The sequence below is a fragment of the Leopardus geoffroyi genome, chromosome X (assembly GCF_018350155.1).
Source record: "Leopardus geoffroyi isolate Oge1 chromosome X, O.geoffroyi_Oge1_pat1.0, whole genome shotgun sequence".
Lineage (NCBI taxonomy): Eukaryota > Metazoa > Chordata > Mammalia > Carnivora > Felidae > Leopardus > Leopardus geoffroyi.
Window position 1 is genome coordinate 57,779,085 of NC_059343.1, and position 19,637 is coordinate 57,798,721.

General features: G+C 42.4%; 1 protein-coding gene across 7 annotated transcripts in view; it reads left to right on the forward strand.

Moving 5' to 3' along the window:
- The window catches only part of DLG3 (discs large MAGUK scaffold protein 3), a 57,914-nt gene that overhangs the window by 18,468 nt on the left and 19,809 nt on the right, over positions 1-19,637 (forward strand). For all 7 annotated transcript variants that reach the window (XM_045470519.1, XM_045470520.1, XM_045470518.1 and 4 more), the window contains one exon: positions 11,858-11,972. In XM_045470519.1, the coding sequence (XP_045326475.1) occupies positions 11,858-11,972 (115 nt within the window). The remainder of the gene's footprint in view (positions 1-11,857; positions 11,973-19,637) is intronic.

Here is a 19,637-nt window from a genome sequence, read left to right on the forward strand (position 1 = left end):
CATTTGTGCATCCTGACTTTGTCCTTGGGCCTGTCCTATTCAGTCTGCCTCCCCACCGTCCTCAAATTATATTCATATTTTCCTGGATATAAAAGTATTGCATTTGGGGGGGCACTGGGTGGCTCAGTCGGTTAAGCTTCTGACTTTGGCTCAGGTCATAATCTTGCTGTTCATGAGTTCGAGCCCCACATCAGGCTCTGTGCTGACAGGTCAGAGCCTGGAGCCTGCTTCAGATTCTGTGTCTCCCTCTCTTTCTGTCCTTACCCCACTCACACTGTGTCTCTGTCTCTCTCAAAAATAAATAAACATTAAAAAATTTTTTTAAAAAACTATGGCATTCAGATTTATAGAAAATTGGAAAATATAGAAAAATACAAAGTAAAAAAAAAAAAAATTCAAATCACCTGTAAAACTACCTGCAGAAATAACCAGTTTATGTCTGTGTATTTGTGGCTATATGTTGGGTGTCATTTCCTTCCAAACTTTTATGTATCATATAATATGTATGAATCTCTTTCAAGACTGAAATCATTGAATTTAGACAGTTTTGTATCCTTTCTTTTAACTTAATGTCATGGATATCTTACTAAAATGGTTTTTACTAGTTAAATAATATTTCTTCATGTATTGCCATAATTCCTGTAACCATTCCCTTTGGTGGACATTAGTTGTTGCCAAGTTTTATCTTATAAATAGCACTGATGGATATCCTTGTACGAGACTTTTGTGAATCTGGTATTGCTTCTTCAGAATGAATTCCTTTGTGCGGCATTATTGGTCCAAAGGGTATGAACATGTTTATGACTTTTGATAGAGGGGCACCTGGGTGGCTCAGTCGGTTGAGCATCCAACTCTTGGTTTTAGTTCAGGTCATGATCCCAGGGTTGTGGGATCGAGCCACACATTGGGCTCTGCACTGAGCATGTAGTCTCCTTGAGATTCTCTCCCTCTCTCTCTTCCTTCCTCCCTCTGTTCCTCTCCCCCACTTGAGCTCTCTCCCTCTCTAAAAGAAATAATAAAAAAAAGACTTTTGATATATTTTGCCAAATTAGGCTCTACCTCCACCAACAGTATAAAGAGTGTGTAGTTTGAGATCTTGCTAACATGGAGTATTATTTTAAATTTCTGCAAATTTGATAGGTAAAAAATGTTATTTAACTTATGTTTTAATTTTACTTTATCATATATAGTGCAGTTTTATATCTTTTTTAAATGTTTATTTTTGACAAAGAGAGAGAGAGAGAATGGGGGGGCAGAGAAAGAGCAAGACACAGAATCTGAAGCAGGCTCCAGGCTCTGAGCTGTCAGCGCAGAGCCCAATGTAGAGCTCAAACTCACGAACCACGAGATCATGCCCTGAGCCAAAGTTGGACACTTAACCAACTGAGCCACCCAGGCACCACTATTTCTTTTTTTAATAATAGAATTGAATGTGTGTGTGTAGTGTGTGTGTGTGTGTGTGTGTGTGTGTGTGTGTGTGTGTATGTATATATATGTTCATTAGTCATTTTGTGTGTGTGTGAATTGCCTGTTCACACCTTTTTCCCATTTCTCTGCTGAGGTGTATTCAGTACTTAAAATTTTTTTTAATGTTTTATTTATTTTTGAGAAAGAGAGAGAGAGACAGAGCATAAGTGGGGGAGGAACAGAGAGAGAGGGAGGCACAGAATCTGAAGCAGGCTCCAGGCTCTGAGCTGTCAGCGCAGAGCCTGATGTAGGACTCGAACCCATGAACAATGAGATCATGACTTGAGCTGAGGTTGGACTCTTAACCAACTGAGCCACCCAGACACCCCCATCAGTACTTATGAATGTGTAAAAGCTTAAATGTAGTTAGAATAATAATTCTTGGTCATGTATATTACAAAGATTTTTCCCAGTTTGTAGTTTGCCTTTTTAATTTGATGTGTAGATATTTTATGTTTTTATGTAGTCAAACCTATCACTATTGTCTTTTATGCATTTAGCGTCTACCTGTAGGTTAAAAGGGCCTTCCCTATCCTGACAGCAAATAAATATTCACCTTTGTTTTCTTCTAGTTATTTAATGTTTTTGTTTTTGCATTTAAAACCTTAACCTGCCTAGAGTTTATGTATGATGTAAGGCAGGATAGTACCTTATTTTTGCTTCAAATGTTTAATGAGTTATCTCAGTAGCGTTTTTTTTTGAAAAAATTTTTTGATAATTTATTTATTTATTTTCTTGAGAGAGACACAGAGAGTGTGAGTCAGGGAGGGACAGAGAGAGAGAGAGACACAGAATCAGAAGCAGACTCCAGGCTCTGAGCTGTCTGCACAGAGTCCGATGTGGGGCTCGAACTCACAGACTGAGAGATCATGACCTGAGCTGAAGTCGGACGCTCAACCGACTGAGCTACCTGGGCGCTCCTCAATAGTATTTATTACATATAAATAAAACATCATTTCCCTACTGTTTTGAAATCCCACTTTAATCTTTTATTTCACACACACACACACACACAATTTGGATTTTGGGTTTCTTATTCTCTTCTGTAATATTTTACTCTGGAATTATCAGTTACTGAAAAGTGGCCACAGATGACCACATTAACAGGAAGAGGCTTTCTCTAGGTCCCATTTTCTGGGTTCCTTCTACAGAAACTTGACCCGAAAAATCAGTTGATACCCCAATAAAGATTACCAGTGGATTTGTGATCCTGTCAGAGTGACTACTCTGAAGAACTTTGACTCTAGACTCTCAGTTGACCTGATAAAATGTAGAAATCTGTTAACATTAACTCAGGTTAGCAAGCTTAGTCATAAAATGTTGTGTTTCAGTCACCATGTAGTAGCATCTCTGTTATGTGGGAAAGATTGTTGAGGATGAGATTACCCACTACCTTGAGAGCAGGGAAAGGTATATTCTGACTTCATTCTCATGTTTTCTGGATGAGGTTTTTGTCTTGGGGTGGTTCTTACATACAATTTGACTTATGGATAAAGGAGCTAAAGGCTTTGTTAATCTTGCATTTGAATATACTACATGAAGTTCCTTTGAAATAGAGAAAAGGCCCTATTTGAGGCTTTTACCCCAGTCTGCTGGGTCACCTGGGATAGGTGATAAGGACCAATGGCAAGGTCCTGTGAATAACCTTTTCTTAGCTTGATGTGAGATCAAAGCATTTTTCACTCTACTCATTTCAGACCAGGTGGCTGAATGTCATGAAACCTTTATATACTATAGCACTTTCACTCAGTAGCTCTTCCTGCATCCTCAGTAAGCTCTTTGGGGGACAGAGACAACCAGTCTCTATATAGGGATAAACTGGAATCTTTCATGGCATGCTGATCTAGCATGTCTTGTTTTCTATTTCATTTCCAGTATCAGGATCCTATCCAGAACCCTGGCTATGTGTGTGTATGGCTGAGGAAGCACATTGTGGCAGTGCCGGGACCAGAACAATGACACTGAGGTGTCTGTTCTGGGTTAGTCATACTTCTGAGCCCGTTGTTCTAAAAGTAGAGCAGAAATTATTTTCCTTCAAGCAATATTTGCTCATATTGAGGCCTGTTTGCCACTTTTCTGCCTCTCACATAGCCTTAAGAAAAAAATTTTTTTTTGCAATTTCTACCCATTGATTTGGTATTATTTTTGACCCAGAGAACTTAGGATTATTTGCAGATGTGAAGATTTCCTTCTTATAGATCATATTTAGAAATTAAATTAGACTCATCCTAGGTTTGATTCCTTATAGACCTCATTGTCTTGGTCATAAAATCATAACTATGTCAAAAATAGAAGGGACCTGAGGAATTGACTAGTTTTAGAGGTCTTAGATTCTTTAATTAGTAGACCCCATAATTAAAAACTTAACCCAAGTAGGGGCACCTGGGTGGCTTAGTTGGTTAAGCGTCCAGCTCTTGGTTTTGGCTCAGGTCATGATCTCACAGTTGGTGAGTTCAAGCCTCGCGTCAAGCTCTGTGCAAACAGTGCAGAGCCTGCTTGGGATTCTCTCTCTCCCCCACCCCCCTGCCCCTCATTCACTCTCTCTCTCCCTTTCTCTCAAATAACTAAAAACAAAATCAAAATTAAAAAAATAAAAACTAACCCAAGCAATAGGCTTCATATTATTTTTCTAGAGACCAGTTTGTGATTGTAGAAACATGCTATTTGGCTACTCATATACTTACCTGCATAGTGACAGATACCTTCCTGATGGACTTATTTTACTTTCAGGTCCATCCATTTCTTTGGAAAACATGAGCTATATTGTTGAGACAGATGCTTGTAATTCAAACAGTCCTGAGGGTTTGTACTCCAAAGGCAACTGTAGAAACCTAACATACCATTCATACTCATCAAAATCTGTGACTCTCATGAGGTGGTTGTTTCATTTTCACCACAGTTCTGTACATTTTCACAATGGGTGATTCCCTTGAGCTCATGGCAGCTCAGCTAATGGCAAACAAGAGCTGTGTGAGTTTGAGATTCGAACATCTGTACTTCTGTAAGAATAAATGAGCCTTTGGGCAGCTATCAACTTATTTGGAGTTTCTAGCTAATCAATATACATGCTGTTATTCAGCCCTGTCTTCTCTGCCTAGTATTTGTGGGACTCAAGGTCAGGAAGTTACATTTCTTTTTTGTGTGTCTTCCTACTGTGCTGCCTGTCACAGTCTGTGTGTCTGAAGTCTGTCATCCAGTTGTCTCCCCAGCTTTGTTGTCATTTCCACATTTGATAGGCATGGCTTTTATTTTATTTTGTACCATTTCCCTTTTCTATCATCATTCAAATCATTGGTAGTCTATACCACACGCAGAATAAGCACCCTTTGTTGGTACCATTTGTTTCCTATCTCTACAACATTTTCCTACCCATAATCAAATAGGCCCAAATAAATGTTCTGTGGGTTGAGAAACTGAGCCCCTTTCAGCTTTTCTGAATTAGTGACAAATGTCATTTTTTATTCTGAGGACAATTTTGTCATTAGGAAAGCAGATGGATTTGAGAGCAAAGTCTTAGAGGGGAGATGGATTTGGAGGCTTGGATGTGTGTCCAGTTCATATTAGTGAAAATTGCAGTTTCAATCCCCTTTGATGGTTTATTAGGCTGTTAAGTTGATCTTGAAACCTCTGACGTGTCAGAGTTTTGCATAAATGCTTTGTGGTCTTGTTGGCCAGTTTTTAGCATTTTTGGGTGGGTGGAAGGGTAAAGTTTTGTACTTTTTCTTACCTTAGTTCCCGAGGAGCCAGAACTGAGAATTAGTGTCCGGGTTTGTCCTGTCAGATCTTTATCATGAGTTAACACATTCAATAAAAGTTTGTTGACTCAACAAGGGTGCCAATTGCCAAACTTTGAGAAGGAAACAAAAACCACATCAAGGAGCTTATAATTTTGTAAAGGAAATGACATCAGCACAAATTCTGGGCACTGGATTTTAAAAGGGAGAAATAGTACAGGGTCTGGAAACCATGTTAGATGAAGAATACTTACAGAAGTAACAATATGTAGCCTGGAGAAGAGATAGCTGATTTTGAGGCCATGATGACTATTCTTTATTATGGCTGATGTTATTGTACTTTTTTCCTGGTCTTTCAGGGAAAAACTCAGAAGCCTTTGATCCATTCATCCAATCAGATATCAAATTTTATCTCTTTTAGTTCCAACATATTTCTTGATTCTTGTTCCTTCTTTGTATTCTCAATTGCCCCCTGCTGTGTCAGGCCTTTCAGGTCATTGTCTCTATTAGAAGAGGTTTCTGGTCTCTGTTATTTCTCTGTCCTCTATTCTATATTACATTCCCAGAATAATCTTCCCCCAAACCTAGTTCTGATTGTATCACGTCCCTATTTAAACACTTAACAGTGGTTCCCCTAGCCTAGCAAGAAAAGTCTTATCTAGTCAGGCCCCACACATTTCCATCGCCTTCGCTATTTTAGATCTCGACTTGTAACACTGAGGCTCCAGTGTGGGGAGGGAGGGGTCCACGAGCTGATTCTGCGCCCTCTGATAGTCCTGCGCCCTTCATGGGAGAATCTTATGTGTGTTGGGATTTCACAGACAATGAGAGTTGTAAAATACCAGCTATAAGAAACTAGAGTACGTGATGGCATAGAGTTTTCATTAGCTTTATCACAATATTCACGATGGAGAATTATATTACATGGTAGCAGAAATAGGCATTTTTATGTATTGCTTATATTTTATTTACCTCAAATTAAATTGTAGATATAGGGTAATAAATAAAATCCATCCATGCCTTTCACACACTTAAAAAAAGAAAAAAAGTCTTATCTCAAACTCTTACAATCTGGCCGCCCACCTTCCCCTGTTCATACTCTACCTTCTATTCAGGCTTATTCAGTATTCTTGGAACCTGCTCTAGGCTTTCCCAGCTCTTTGGCCTTCTTTAAACTATTCCTTCATACTACTATTATGAAGAAGAAATCCATCATTTTTTGTGTTGTTTTAGACACCAAAATTAGGACCAGCTGGCAAAAGAGATGGCTCTTAACCCAAGAATTTTCTCCTGAATACTGTTGTCTAGTCTAATAATGAACAAATAGCTTTCCAAAGTTAGACATTTTTGAGCAGGGGTTACTTATACTAGGGGCTGTAGGAACTAGAGAAAAAGAGAAAGCATGGTCCTTTGATGTTAAGAAACTTAAGGCGCGCCTTGGTGGCGCAGTCGGTTTAGCGTCCGACTTCAGCCAGGTCACGATCTCGCGGTCCCTGAGTTCAAGCCCCGCGTCAGGCTCTGGGCTGATGGCTCAGAGCCTGGAGCCTGTTTCCGATTCTGTGTCTCCCTCTCTCTCTGCCCCTCCCCCGTTCATGCTCTGTCTCTCTCTGTCCCAAAAATGAATAAACGTTGAAAAAAAATTAAAAAAAAAAAAAAACTTAAATCTACATGTGAGGCACCACACTCCCCACAATAGCCAATGTGATACACACACACCCATGATCATGTCATCTGTTTAAAATCTTTGAATAGCTTCTTTCTCTCACTCAGGATAATCAAGAGAAAATGAAGAGGCAGAATCAACAGTAAGGCAAGAACAGTGAAAGTTAGAAAGAGGTGGATTGAGGAAGCAATTAGGAGCAAACATCAGCAGTACTTGAGGAAACACTGGTTGTGTGCAGGGGAAAGGGGGGGTTGCTTATAGTAACAGGGAGGTTATCAAGTAGGGGAAGCACAGTGGTCAAGTCTAGAGGTAAGTATTTCCAGAGTGCATGTAGAGCATCATATAGGTGGTAGCACAAGTCTTTTGAATCAGCAGCTCCACCCACAGGAGGCTGATCTTCTCTGTGATTATGCAGGGAGAAAATTTGAGGTTCCCCTTTGTCTTTGTCCATTCCAGAATACAATCTTGCCTTTATTTTTGCCAAACCAAAAGTCTCATTGAAGTGTTTTTCCCCACACAAAAAAGATCAATCTATCCTCAAAGGTAGATTCTGCCTCTACTTCTTCAGAAACAGAAAAGCTGCTGGAAGCTTTAGAATAGCAATTTATCCTCACTTCCAGTCATAAAGGTTTCAGAAGGTTGGGGTTCAGTTTGGTAGTGCCAGTCAAATGTTTTTGTGTGCATATAATTTGACCCTGCAGTTTTACTTTGAGAAATCTATTCTATAGAAATGCTCAAATATACAGTGCAGCGTTGGGGGTAATATTAAAAATTGTAAACAATTTATGGGCACCTGGGTGGCTCAGGTCATGGATCTCAGGGTCATGGGATCAAGCCCCATGTTGGGCTCTGCATTCAGTATGGAGCCTGCTTAAGATTCTCTCTCTCTCCCTCTGCCTCTCTCCTCTCCTGATGCATGCTTACACACGTACACGCTCTCTCAAATAAAAATAAATGTAAAAAATTGTAAACAATTTAAATGCACATCAGTTGGGATATGACTGAATAAATTATGCTCTATAATATGAAATACTCTGCACTATTAAAAAGAATGAGATATATCTCTATGTAGTGACATTGATGGGTTTCCATGACTTATTAGAGGATGAAAAAAAGTTGATTTATGGGAATCTGTATGAGTTGTGAATATATGTATATAAATAATATGTACAGGGAAGTAAGTTGAGAAGGATACATGCTAGAAATACTAACTGGTTACTTTTGGGTAGTGGGGTGGGGTAGTGATACAGGAATGTCTAAAGGAAAAAGTTAAAGATTCTTAAAAATCATGTGCTATTATTATAAAAAAGTGTAAAACTCATCAGCTTTCTTTGCAGGCACATTGGACAGAGGCCTCTAGCACTTTCCTTTCCTGTGGGATTTGCAATTGTATTGCCAATTTTTTTGAGAATTTTCCAGCCCTCTTGCCCTATCTTCCTTTTCATACACAGTGCAGGATAGCTACCTTATCTTTTCCCTAAACTAACAAAACAAAACTCAATTTTGTAAGCCAAGACCAGCAGTTTCAAACTTTACTGGACATCAGAATCACCTTGATGTTTGGTGAAAATGCAGATTCATGGGCCTGCTGAATAGATTCTGAGTCAGTGCGTCTGGGGTTGTATCCAAAATCCTGATCTTTCAGAGGCATCCCAGGTGGTCAGTGAGAAACCCTGTTTCAGGGAATGACGTCTGATTGTGCCCCCACCCCCTCATTTCTCTCTCCATGATTAGCAAAGGGAACGAGGGAGTGATGACTCACTGTGGATATCCTTGTGGGTCACAAATGGTTGGGTTCATCTGGGAAAAATGAATAAAACACAGTTTAGTAGACTTGAGAGTTAAGTAATAAGTGTTGGTTCTTTAAAGTAGCCTATTTGAAGTGGGGACCTTTGGGTTGGAGGCTGGTCTGGTGGGCAGTGACTAGGCAGTGACTTCAGCCTAGGAGATGCCTTCCAGCAATGGCTTCATTAGTTATAAGTGGAAGAAGGGGAGGAGGGACCTTGACAAACTGTGAGGTTTCAGAATTCAGATGTTTTTTAAGTGGAGCTTTTGTCCTTGGAAAATGATGCTTCTAATATTAAGATGAGGTACTATCTATCTTAAGACTATTCTAAATGGGTTTTTTTTTTTTTGGTTAGAATTATTTTTTTCTTTGTTATACACACAGTCTGTTAATCAGATGCCCACTGTGGGTTATTAACATCACAAAAGGGTGTTGAAAAACCATACACCCCAATTGCTCCCCCCAGTTAACCTTGGGAATAAAAGTAAATGGGAGTACTTCTTAACTACCTTCCCAAGCCCTCAGTGAAACTGGCAGCCATCAGTTAAATAAACCATTAGGTTTATTAGTTTGAGAACAGAAGCATCGACTTGGGCACAGTTTTCTAATTTGCTCCTCATTTACCCAACAATCATTTATTCAGAGGCTACTTTGTGCTTGGTGGACATTAGGTAATTCTACAAATAAAAGCCAGAGACTGATGGGTAGGCTGGAAGTCTAAGGGTTCACCTGAATGGGAAAAAAAATGAATAAAACACAATTTAATAGACTTGAAAGCTTAGTAGCACATAGAAAACAGAAAGTGGATCCCTTAAAGCAACAGCCTTGTTCTCTTTCTGTAGTCTATTTTAAGTGGGCCCTCTGGCCCAGCATTATCAACCACCTATTAGGAGCTCTGAGGAAATAGTGGTTTGGTGGTTGTTTTTTTAAAGGATTTTTAAAGAAACGTAGTTACTAAGCAACTGCGATGACCTGCTACTAAGTTGGAGTTCAGCAGGCAAGTCAATTCCAAAGAAGGGAATACATAAACAAGTTGTGAGATGGGGGAAGAATGGCTTACAGATAGATTTGGTATATATTTTTGGGGTGCTTGGGTGGCTCAGTTGGTTAAGCGTCCGACTTCAGCTCAGGTCATGATCTCACGGTTCATGAGTTCGAGCCCTGCATCAGGCTCTGTGCTGACAGGTCAGAGCCTGGAGCCAGCTCTGGATTCTATGTCTCCCCCTCTCTCTCTGCCCCTCCCCTGCTTGTGTGCTCTCTCGCTCTCAAAAATAAATAAACATTAAAAAAAGATTTGTTATCTGTTTTTCCTGGGTTCAGTTCATATTTCTGCCTTCTACTTTATCTTCCCCAAGAAAGAGCTGCCTGGTCAGAAATCTCTTTGTCTCACCAAGTACTCCTCCTAGCGGGTGAGGAGGACTGAGTGAGGAGGACGACCAGAAAGGAGCCAACTAGAGGGCCAGGGTGGAGGGCTGAGCTCTGGAGTAGGGCCAGTTCCCCAGGCAGGCAGAGAGGTAGACGGCCCTGCTGCTGCACTCTTGGGCAGTCCAGGGTTTCTATGACAGATTGGTCACCACCCTCTGCATTTAGATTGCGACGCCTCATTGATATTGATGTGTTGCCTTGTAACCCTCAGATCGGGGACATTGTCCAGCTGCTGTCTTTTTCCCCCAACACTTAATGGGTGAGTCAGTGACTTAACTGCTTCCTGCAGGATTTCAGGGACTGGACTAGGTAATGAGGACAAATCACCATTAACACCAGTGTGTGATGAATGAAGAAATGGCTAAATGGCATGGATTTAGCCGGTTGGCTTCATTGGTACCAGAGTGAACAAAAAGAAACTTTGTTGAGGATCTGTGTGAATTAGAACTCCTTCCATCCCCTTAAGGCTTTTTAGCATTTCCCTTTATAGCCGGCTGAAGGTCAGGTTGCTTTGCTGAGGGAAGGGGAGTGTCAGGTGTTGGAACAGGTGTTTTGTTTTCTGCCTGTAGAGTCATACAGACTAGATGGGGATGCTTCTTGCCAGCCCTCTATGGTGCATGAAAATGCTTTTGTGGAATTCTTTTTCCCTGGAAATATGTTTGGTTTTTTAAAACAGTTCCACCACCTTCAACCCCAACTATCAGTTCTGTTTTCCTTTGAAATCATCTTGTCATAATGAGGTATGCCTATTTTCTACCATTTTCACAGCCTGTGCTTTAGATATATCCCATTTTATGCAGCCAGTACAGACCTGAAAAATACTGTGTATGTGTTGGGTAGGGGGAATAAAAAGGTGAATATCATATTTTAAATGTACTAGGAGAATGTCACAGCAAAGCATCCCTATAAAAAAGCCTCTTAAAATAATTGTATGGTTAGGGAGCTTTCCTCCATCAGGTTAAGTTCGGTGTAAATCTGTAGTTGCCTTTCCAGAGTGATAAGGCTGTTTCGAGGCTGTTGTGATGGTATTAGTGGGCTATAAAGCTGGGCATATGGACTTACAACCTCACGGACTAGATGATTTTGGAGGAGAGAGGTGACAGCAGATTTCTTGGTTTGGGAGAATTTCTGTTTTAATGTTTGTTACTGAAACCAAAGACCCTGTTTGTTAAAAGGGAAGATTTTCTTATCTGATTGTGAGGTTTGTTTGTTTTTACCTTTGTGTCATGAGTTCAATCTCCACCCCCCCCCCCCCACAACCTCCAAAAACAAAGTCATCTGGAAACCAGTCATCTCTCTTGCCTAACAATGATCTAACGGCCTCAGGTCCTTCCCAGCCCCTCCACCCTGTGTCTCAGGGCCATCTGTTCTCTGCAATCCACTTTTTGGGAAAGTCTCCTTTCCCATCTGCTCTCCTTGGGCCTTAGCCGCCTGCTCCAAAGATTTATGAAGGCTGCACTGGAGCGCTTTCCAGTTGTTGTTGTGTGTTGTTGGTTTTTTTTAATGATACATGAGATTTCAAGGCAGATAAAAGCTTTTTCCATTTGATATGTACAAATGTTATTCCTTTTTCAGGTGTGTTTTTTCTTTCTCTTAGTTGGGGGCTGGAAAGAAGTCTGTGCTTGGAGGAAGGACTCTACTTATCAAAGCAGAGACTGACTGTGTTGGCTCTGGCTGCTTTGAAGTCAAGTGTCCTCCTGGCTCTTTAGCCACTGGCACACAGGCTTGGTGCGGTTTCTTGGGTTCATTCTTTTCCTGTCTGTTCCCTTGTCTCCCTGACAGAGTACAGTCGCTTTGAATCGAAGATACATGACTTGCGAGAACAAATGATGAACAGCAGCATGAGCTCTGGGTCTGGGTCCCTCCGAACAAGTGAGAAGAGGTCTTTGTATGTCAGGTAAGTCACACTTCTGAGCACCAGGCCTTGTGCTGCACGAGGGGAGCTCTGTGCCAACACAGCCCTTCCTGTTTAACTAGTGGGGTAGGGAGTGTGTACTCCCAGTACTAAAGCAACATTGTGTACCGTATGCTCAGGTTGTGTACTTTATGGTCAGTGTTTCTCCCTTTTGCAAGCTGGCTTCTTCCTCTTTGCTCATGAATGACTCAGTACGAGAAACTTTCAGTTTGTTCTAATTGTAAAAGACTATTGAGTGATTATTGCTAGTCAGTATTCAAATAGCACTCAAATGTTCAGAGTCCTTTGCTTGCATTCTGTGATTTGAGGAGAAAGCTTGGCATTCCCTCCCACATATGCATAGTAGACATCAGGATTTGTATCTGAGCATATCAGCTATCACTCTATTCTGGTCGAAGGTCTTTTACAGGAGACCAAAAACTGACAGGTTGCTGCTTCTGGGTCTTTTTTTAATGTCTTTATTTTTGAGAGAGAGAGAGAGAGAGAGAGAGAGAGAGAGAGAGAGAGAGAGAATGAATATGAATCTGAAGCAGGCTCCAGGCTCTGAGCTGTCAGCACAGAGCCTGACACGGGGCTCAAAATCACAAACCACGAGATCATGACCTGAGACGAAGTCAGACGCTTAACCGACTGAGCCACCCAGGTGCCCAGGGTCTTTTTTTTTTTAATGGTGTTTTCTTGCTCCCTGCTGTGCTGGTCTGCTGTATCTGAATCATGGGACATGGGATGCGATGGTGTATGGTTCCCAGGAAGGGTGGGTAGAGGGAACGGATATATAGCATTGAGTGTATTGCTGCTGAAAGCTATTCTGAGATACTGCCCAAGGTTGAGCTTTTGACCCTTGAGGCCCATTATGATACTTTATCAGGTCAAAGTACAAACGTCTTGGGGAGTTGGACTGCTAAATGAACACTATGGACTCCTCGTTAGAATTAGGGATAGTTTTCTTCTTCCTGTCCAAGCTTCTTGGCAAAACTCCAAACAGTGTGGTGCAAGTACATATTGTATCTCTCCAAGGTTAAAATCCTTAGAGTAAGAGGTGGTGGGATTACTCCCCTGAGCCAGAGATAGTCGTGTGTGTGTGTGTGTGTGTGTGTGTGTGTGTGTGTGTGTATGTGTGTTTAATGCTTAGGTGTGGACTTGTATTAAACTCTTGGGTTGAACTTTTCTGGTGGCCTCTGATACATGCTGGGGGAGGTTAGGAAGGAAGGCTACATTTGCTGATTGCCTGGAAATGGGACAACTGGTCTGTCTTTGGGGTTTGACTCGATGCTAGCCAGTGGATATAAACGCTAATTGCAGTTCTTGTCATGGTGCTTGATTTTCTTTTCCCTCAGTTGGTAGTCCCTGACACTACTGCAGGGAGCCGAGCCAAGGGAGCCCAGCTTTGAGTCTGAAGCCCACTAGAACCCTTCATGGTTCTTTTTAAAAAATGAACCCTCAACTTGACTGGTTGTTTGTTGAGAGCAGCTTTCTTCACATTTGCCGTGCTCACCTCCTGCTGTGAAGGGAGGAGAGCTGGAGGAAGGCTGGGCTAGTCACTGATGATCTTTTCAGTCTTCTGTTTTTTGTCACTAAGCCCCTGCTCTGGGTCTGCAGCCTAGATGCTGGGGCACTGACGGGGGAATCAGAAATGTGATATTGCCCCCAGCAAGAGGGTAATACTTATGTGACTTGGTCAGGATTGTTCCGTTCCCGTGCTGCCAGCCCCCGCAGATGTGGCACTCCAGGGTGCGTGGGAAGCTGCTCTTTAGGCAAGACAGTTTCTTCAGAGGGCTTTATTTTTAGATTTCCTCTCTCCACCTATCCTGTGCTAGAGCTCTCCCTGCCTGGGTAGGGGGATTGGGGCATTAGCTCCTGACCTGGAAGACCTAAAAGACTTAGAACAGCCTTCTCTGACCTGGGGAAGGGATACATCATGTCTAACTCTGGGGAGGAGGGTGGAGACTGCACTCTGTTTCTAGCAAATCAGTTTATACAGTTTATATCATCTGCCCCTAACCTTATCTAGATAACATCAGTGTCCTCTGAGGAGAGTAAGTACTGTTTAGAACAATGAACATTTGTGATCACTAGAATTAATCAAGGGAAATGATATTTTATGGCTAAAGCAGTGAGCAGAGGTCTTTCGCTAAGCTAACCTCTCCACTAGAGCCTGGCTTGCTCTGTGCCGTTTCATGCCTGTTTGGCCTTCCATGCTGTACTTCGTCCCTATTGTTCAGTATGTATTCAAGTTTCTTCCATTCTTAAAAAGAAAAGAAAAACATTCCCTTGATACTAGTAGTCCCTTAAACTGTTATCTCTCTTCTGCTTACCACATTTGCTGAATTATGTGCCAAGAAACACTAGTTCCACAAGATGTTAAGTATTGTGTGCAAAATCAGTGGTTCAGTAAGTTGGGCCAATGCCATGTGAAAAGAGGAAAACAGAGTCTTTTACTGTGATTCATCTCCAGGAGGGTCTGCACTAGGCAGTGTTTCGCCAAAGGATAGGAGCATGGGAGCCTTATTTGGAGAAGTCCATCTTAAATCCATGTTGGGAAATGTTGGAGTCCTCTGTACCTATTCCTGCTATGTCTTCAAATCACCTCTCTTTCGGTAGGAAAGGAAGTGTGCATCTGCTTTTCAGCATGGTGGTGTGGTTCCAAGCAAGTCCGGAAGGCTCCGGAGGAGCAGAAGCTCAACTCCGTCAGGGATCCACGGTGACCTCTTAGTCATCACATTCAATGACTGGTTCACTGATTCTCTGCCATTGGTGTGACCTCTTCACCACATTTGTTCCCACAAATTCCCTACTTGCTTCTTTAAAGGCTCTCTTTCTGTCTTGCTAACCATTCCTCAGTACCTTTCATTAGCTCTGCCCCCTAAATGGCAATGTCATTTATTTTCACAGCTTCAGATCCTGTTGTTGTATAAATGACATCCCTGATCTTTTTAGTGAACTCCAGACCTGCATATCAACTACTTGCTGGGCATGTGCATGAAGCTGCGCTCCCACAGTGTCTCAAACAAGCAGTGTGTTCAAAATTGAACCCCCCTCCACACCTACTGCTCCTCAATTTCCTTATCTAAGTTAATTGCATCACCCTGTCATGTGGAAAAGGGATTAGATTTGTTCTGTCACCCAAGGCAGATCTCAGCTCAACAGAAGGAAGAAAGAGCTAATGATTAAAACTGTCTGAAAATGGAATGGACTGCTTCCGGGGATAGTAAATTTGATCTTTTGTTACTGAAGGTGTTACAGAAGAGGCTGGGCACCCATTTCACTGGTTGTTGCAGAGGGGGTCAAAGCTAAAAGCAACAATCTGGACATAAGCTACTCAGAAGCTTTCACTAGTTCCCTAGTGTCTTTAGGATGAAGGCAAACTAACATTTAGGGAACATCTATGCATTCAGGCCTTTGTTATTCTCTTTAAATTGGGATTAAGTCCTTTAAATAATGCTACAAAGTACACATTATTCTCATTTTACAGGTGTGAAAACTGAGACTCCAGTTATATAGCCAAGAAGTTCCAAAACTGGAATTTGAACCTGGTTGTTCTGACCACAGAGTGTGGCTTTTTTCAGCATTTCCCAAACCTGGTGATAGAAATCTGCTGGCATGCTAATAAAAATACAGATACCTAGTCCCCCTCTTTTATACACTTGGATTCACTGGATTTGGGAAATGTATGGGTTTTGGGGGGTTTTTTAGTACTCGAAAGTTATATACATGTATTTTTAAATATAAGTTATTGTCAAATTGGCTAACATACAGTATATACAGTGCACTCTGGGGGGTTTTGGGGGTAGAGTCCCGTGGTTCATCGCTGACGTACTACAGTGCTCACTCACCTGGTCATATGCTGTCTCTCTCTCGTAAAATAAACATTTAAAAAAAACATTTTAAAATTTTTTAAATGTTTATTTTATGAGAGAGAGAGAAAGAGCGAGAGTGAGTGCACATGAGCAGGTGAGGGGCAGAGAGGGAGAATCCCAGGCAAGCTCTGTGCTGTCAGCACAGAGCCTGACGCAGGGCTCCATCTCATGACTGTGAGATCACAACCTGAGCCAAAATCAAGAGTCGGATGCTTAACCAACTGATCCACCCAGGCGCCCTGGGAAATGTATGTTTTTAATTTTTTTAAATGTTTACTTTTTGAGAGAGAGAAAGAGAGAGAGAGAGAGATTGATTGATCAAGGGAGGAGCAGAGAGAGAAGGAGACACAGAGTCTGAAGAAGGCTCCAGGCTGTGAGCTATCAGCACAGAGCCTGATGTGGGGCTCCATCTCACGAACTGTGAGATCATGACCTGAGCCAAAGTCAGGTGCTTAGCCAACTGAGCCACCCTGGCACCCCAAATGTATGTTTTTAATGTTTTTTTTTTGTTTATTTTTTTTATTTTTTTTATTTTTGAGACAGAGAGAGACAGAGCATGAACGGGGCAGGGGCAGAGAGAGAGGGAGACACAGAATCAGAAGCAGGCTCCAGGCTCCGAGCCATCAGCCCAGAGCCCGACGCGGGGCTCGAACTCACGGACCGTGAGATCGTGACCTGAGCTGAAGTTGGACGCTTAACCGACTGAGCCACCCAGGCGCCCCCCAAATGTATGTTTTTAACAAGCAATCTGAACACTCAGGAATAACTGCTTGTTTGTCACAATAGGTATTTGTGTCTGTTTCGCTTGAACAGCTGAACATTACACTTACTTTGTTTTTTTTTTAATGTTTATTTATTTTTGAGAGAGAAAGAGAGACAGAGCACAGCAGGGAAGGAGCAGAGAGGGAGGGAGACACAGAATTCAAAGCCGGTTCCAGTCTCTGAGCTGTCAACACAGAGCCTGATGTGGGGTTTGAACTCACAAACTGCGAGATCATGACCTGAGCAGAAGTTTGACGCTTAACCAACTAAGCCACCCAGGCGCTCCACATTACACTTACTTTAGCTCCTACTATGTGGAAAGCAGGAAATCGCAGGGCTAAGAATTTGGGCATGGTTGGGGGGTAGATTCAAGGAAGCGGCACACACAGTTCCTGCCCTCCAGTAGCTTGCCATCTACGCAGTAGACACTGAGCAGCAGGTGGTTGAAGTGAAGGAACCCTTTTCCATTGGGGTTTCACCTCTAATTCTTTTAGCTGTTGTTTTCCCTATGACATGTTTCTCCTCCTTTCCCTTCTCCTGAGTCTCCATTCTCTGGTTTGCATGGGTTGCAAAGCTATTTTGAAGCAAATAGCACCTTCTTACAGCAACATGGAGGCTATAGCAGGTAAAGCCCTAGCGAGCTGCAGCTGTACTAACGAGAGGGGAGATGGGATTTGTGGAGCCTGGAGAGGAGAAAGAAGGAAAGATGACTGTGTTTGGAAAATGCAACTTGTTTTTAAAATCACTAGTAACTTAATGGAAAGACCTTCCCCACCCTTCACCATACTAGAATCACTTCTTAAATGGTACAGGTAGGATGAGCAGAGCCCGTCTTTCTGCCTACTCTAGGGTCTTTGCTCTGTTATTGAACTTGCCTTCCACACTGGAAAAGTCCACAGAAAAAGGCCTCTCTTGAGCCTCTTGCTCAGGGTCAGGATGGTTGGGTGTTTAACTCAGGTCATTCTGATGTGAAGGTAGTACAAAAAGACACAGGATAGGTGAGAGTTCCAGGAACCTCCAAGTTCTAAACTTGGATTTTCTTTTGTCTGTTTCTTGAGTGAATGAACAAAAGACCCTGTTGTCCAAAGGTTGCCAAGAGGCTTGAGAGTACATCTGTAGAAATGGCTTTTGCAAGTCTGTTCTGGCCAGGTGGGTGCATTCTTCACAGCCACAGGGTGGCATCAGGCAGGCATTTTAGGAGTCCTGGCCTCCTGGCTGGCCATCTACCATCCCAGTCTTCTCCCCACTCTGGGAAGGAAATCCTTTTGGGACATCTGCAGTCTCAATTCAAGAAACATTGTCACAAATATTGGCTTGGTCATCAAAGGAGGCTGGAGAATGCTCCTTGTCATCAAGCAGACATGAATTGTGAAAGTGTTCTGTGATGATAGCCCAGGGTGATGCTGGGGAGAGCCTGACTTCGACATATTCATTAATGAGTCTCAGTAGTGGATTAAAGTGCCAGTGAGGCGATTTGGGCAGGCTTCACTATCTAACAGAATTTGAGGGTGACATTAATATACATCTTAAAATGCAACAGCAATTTATGTAGTGTTCTGGGCTACCAGAGGATGGGGAAGACTTTCTGATACCAGCGATTCTTGAACTGCCTATTGCTAGAGCATGTTCCCCAGTCACCACTCCTTGACCTGTGCTCATAATCCCCCCAGGTGACCCAAAAGGTGTTGTGAACCCCAAATGTTCACATATCGTGGGCTGATGGGTCCTTGAATGCCCCTCTAGTTTCATAATTGACCTCTAAGGCCAGAGACTTTGAGGTAGACTGAGGAGAACAGTGCCCCTTTCCTTGTTCTCCATGTTCCTGTCTGCAAGGAGTGTCAGGAAGACCCGACTTGCTGTCAGCTACATTTGTTCCTCTTGTGATGACCCATCTTGTATCTACTTGACTGCTCGAGTTTGGGCTTTTAGGTTGGTCTTCAGAAGCTGCTAGACATTTTAACTCACACATTAAAGTCAAGGGCTCATAAGTGACAGTTGCTTTGTGGCTCTCTGTGCATGCTTCATAAGGACGGGGCAAGGGAGGGGCTGCTCAGTTTTCAAATAACAGGTGCCTTTTATCTGGTACTTTCTGTGGCTCAGGCTGCTATAACAAAATACCATAGACGAGAAGCTTAAACAACAGACATTTATTTCTCACAGTTCTGGATACTGGGAAGTCCAGGGTCTAAGTGCTAGCAGATTCAAGTTCTGGTGAGTGCCCCCCTCCCACTTCCTGGCTTACAGGTGTCTACCTTCTTGCTACGTGTGCAAGTAGAGGGGGGTGGGGCGCCTATGTGGCTCAGTGAGTTAATAAGCTTCTGACTTCGGCTCAGGTCATGATCTCACAGTTCATAAGTTCGAGCTCCACTCTGCTGTCATCACAGAACCCGCTTCTGATCCTCTGTTTTCTTCTCTCTCTGCCCCTCCCCTGCTCATACTCTGTCTCTCTCAAAAATAAATAAACATTTAAAAAAGAAGAAGAGAGAGACAGAGAGATGTCTCTCCTTGTCTCTTCCTCTTCTCATAAGGGAACTATCTCCCTCATGACCTCATCCAAACCTAATTACCTCCCTAAGGCTCCACCTCCAAATACTATCCATCACCTTAAAGGTTAGGGCTTCAACATATGAATTTTGGTGGAACACAGACATTCAGCCCATAACACAGATGAAAGGAAGGAAGCAATGTCTTAGACCCCATCTGGTATAGGAGGGAAATACAGTGAGAGAACCCTCTGAGGGATAGTAACTAACTGGAGAGTAACTGGAAGTGTGTTTTGTGCCCTCCTGCCCTAGCCTGATCTCCTGCACTGTTCATGAGCCTCAGACATGGCCTTCGTCCTCAGAGGGCTTCCCCTTTGGTGATACACTATGAAATAATTTAAAACTGCAGGACTTAAATAAATAGCAATAAATAGAAAACATTAAGAAAAGTCGTTGCAAAATATGTAGGATGAATTTGGGAGAAAGACATTTGGAGTGGGCAGGGTCACAGAGAGAAGAGTGGGGCTTGGTTTGGGCCTCAGGGG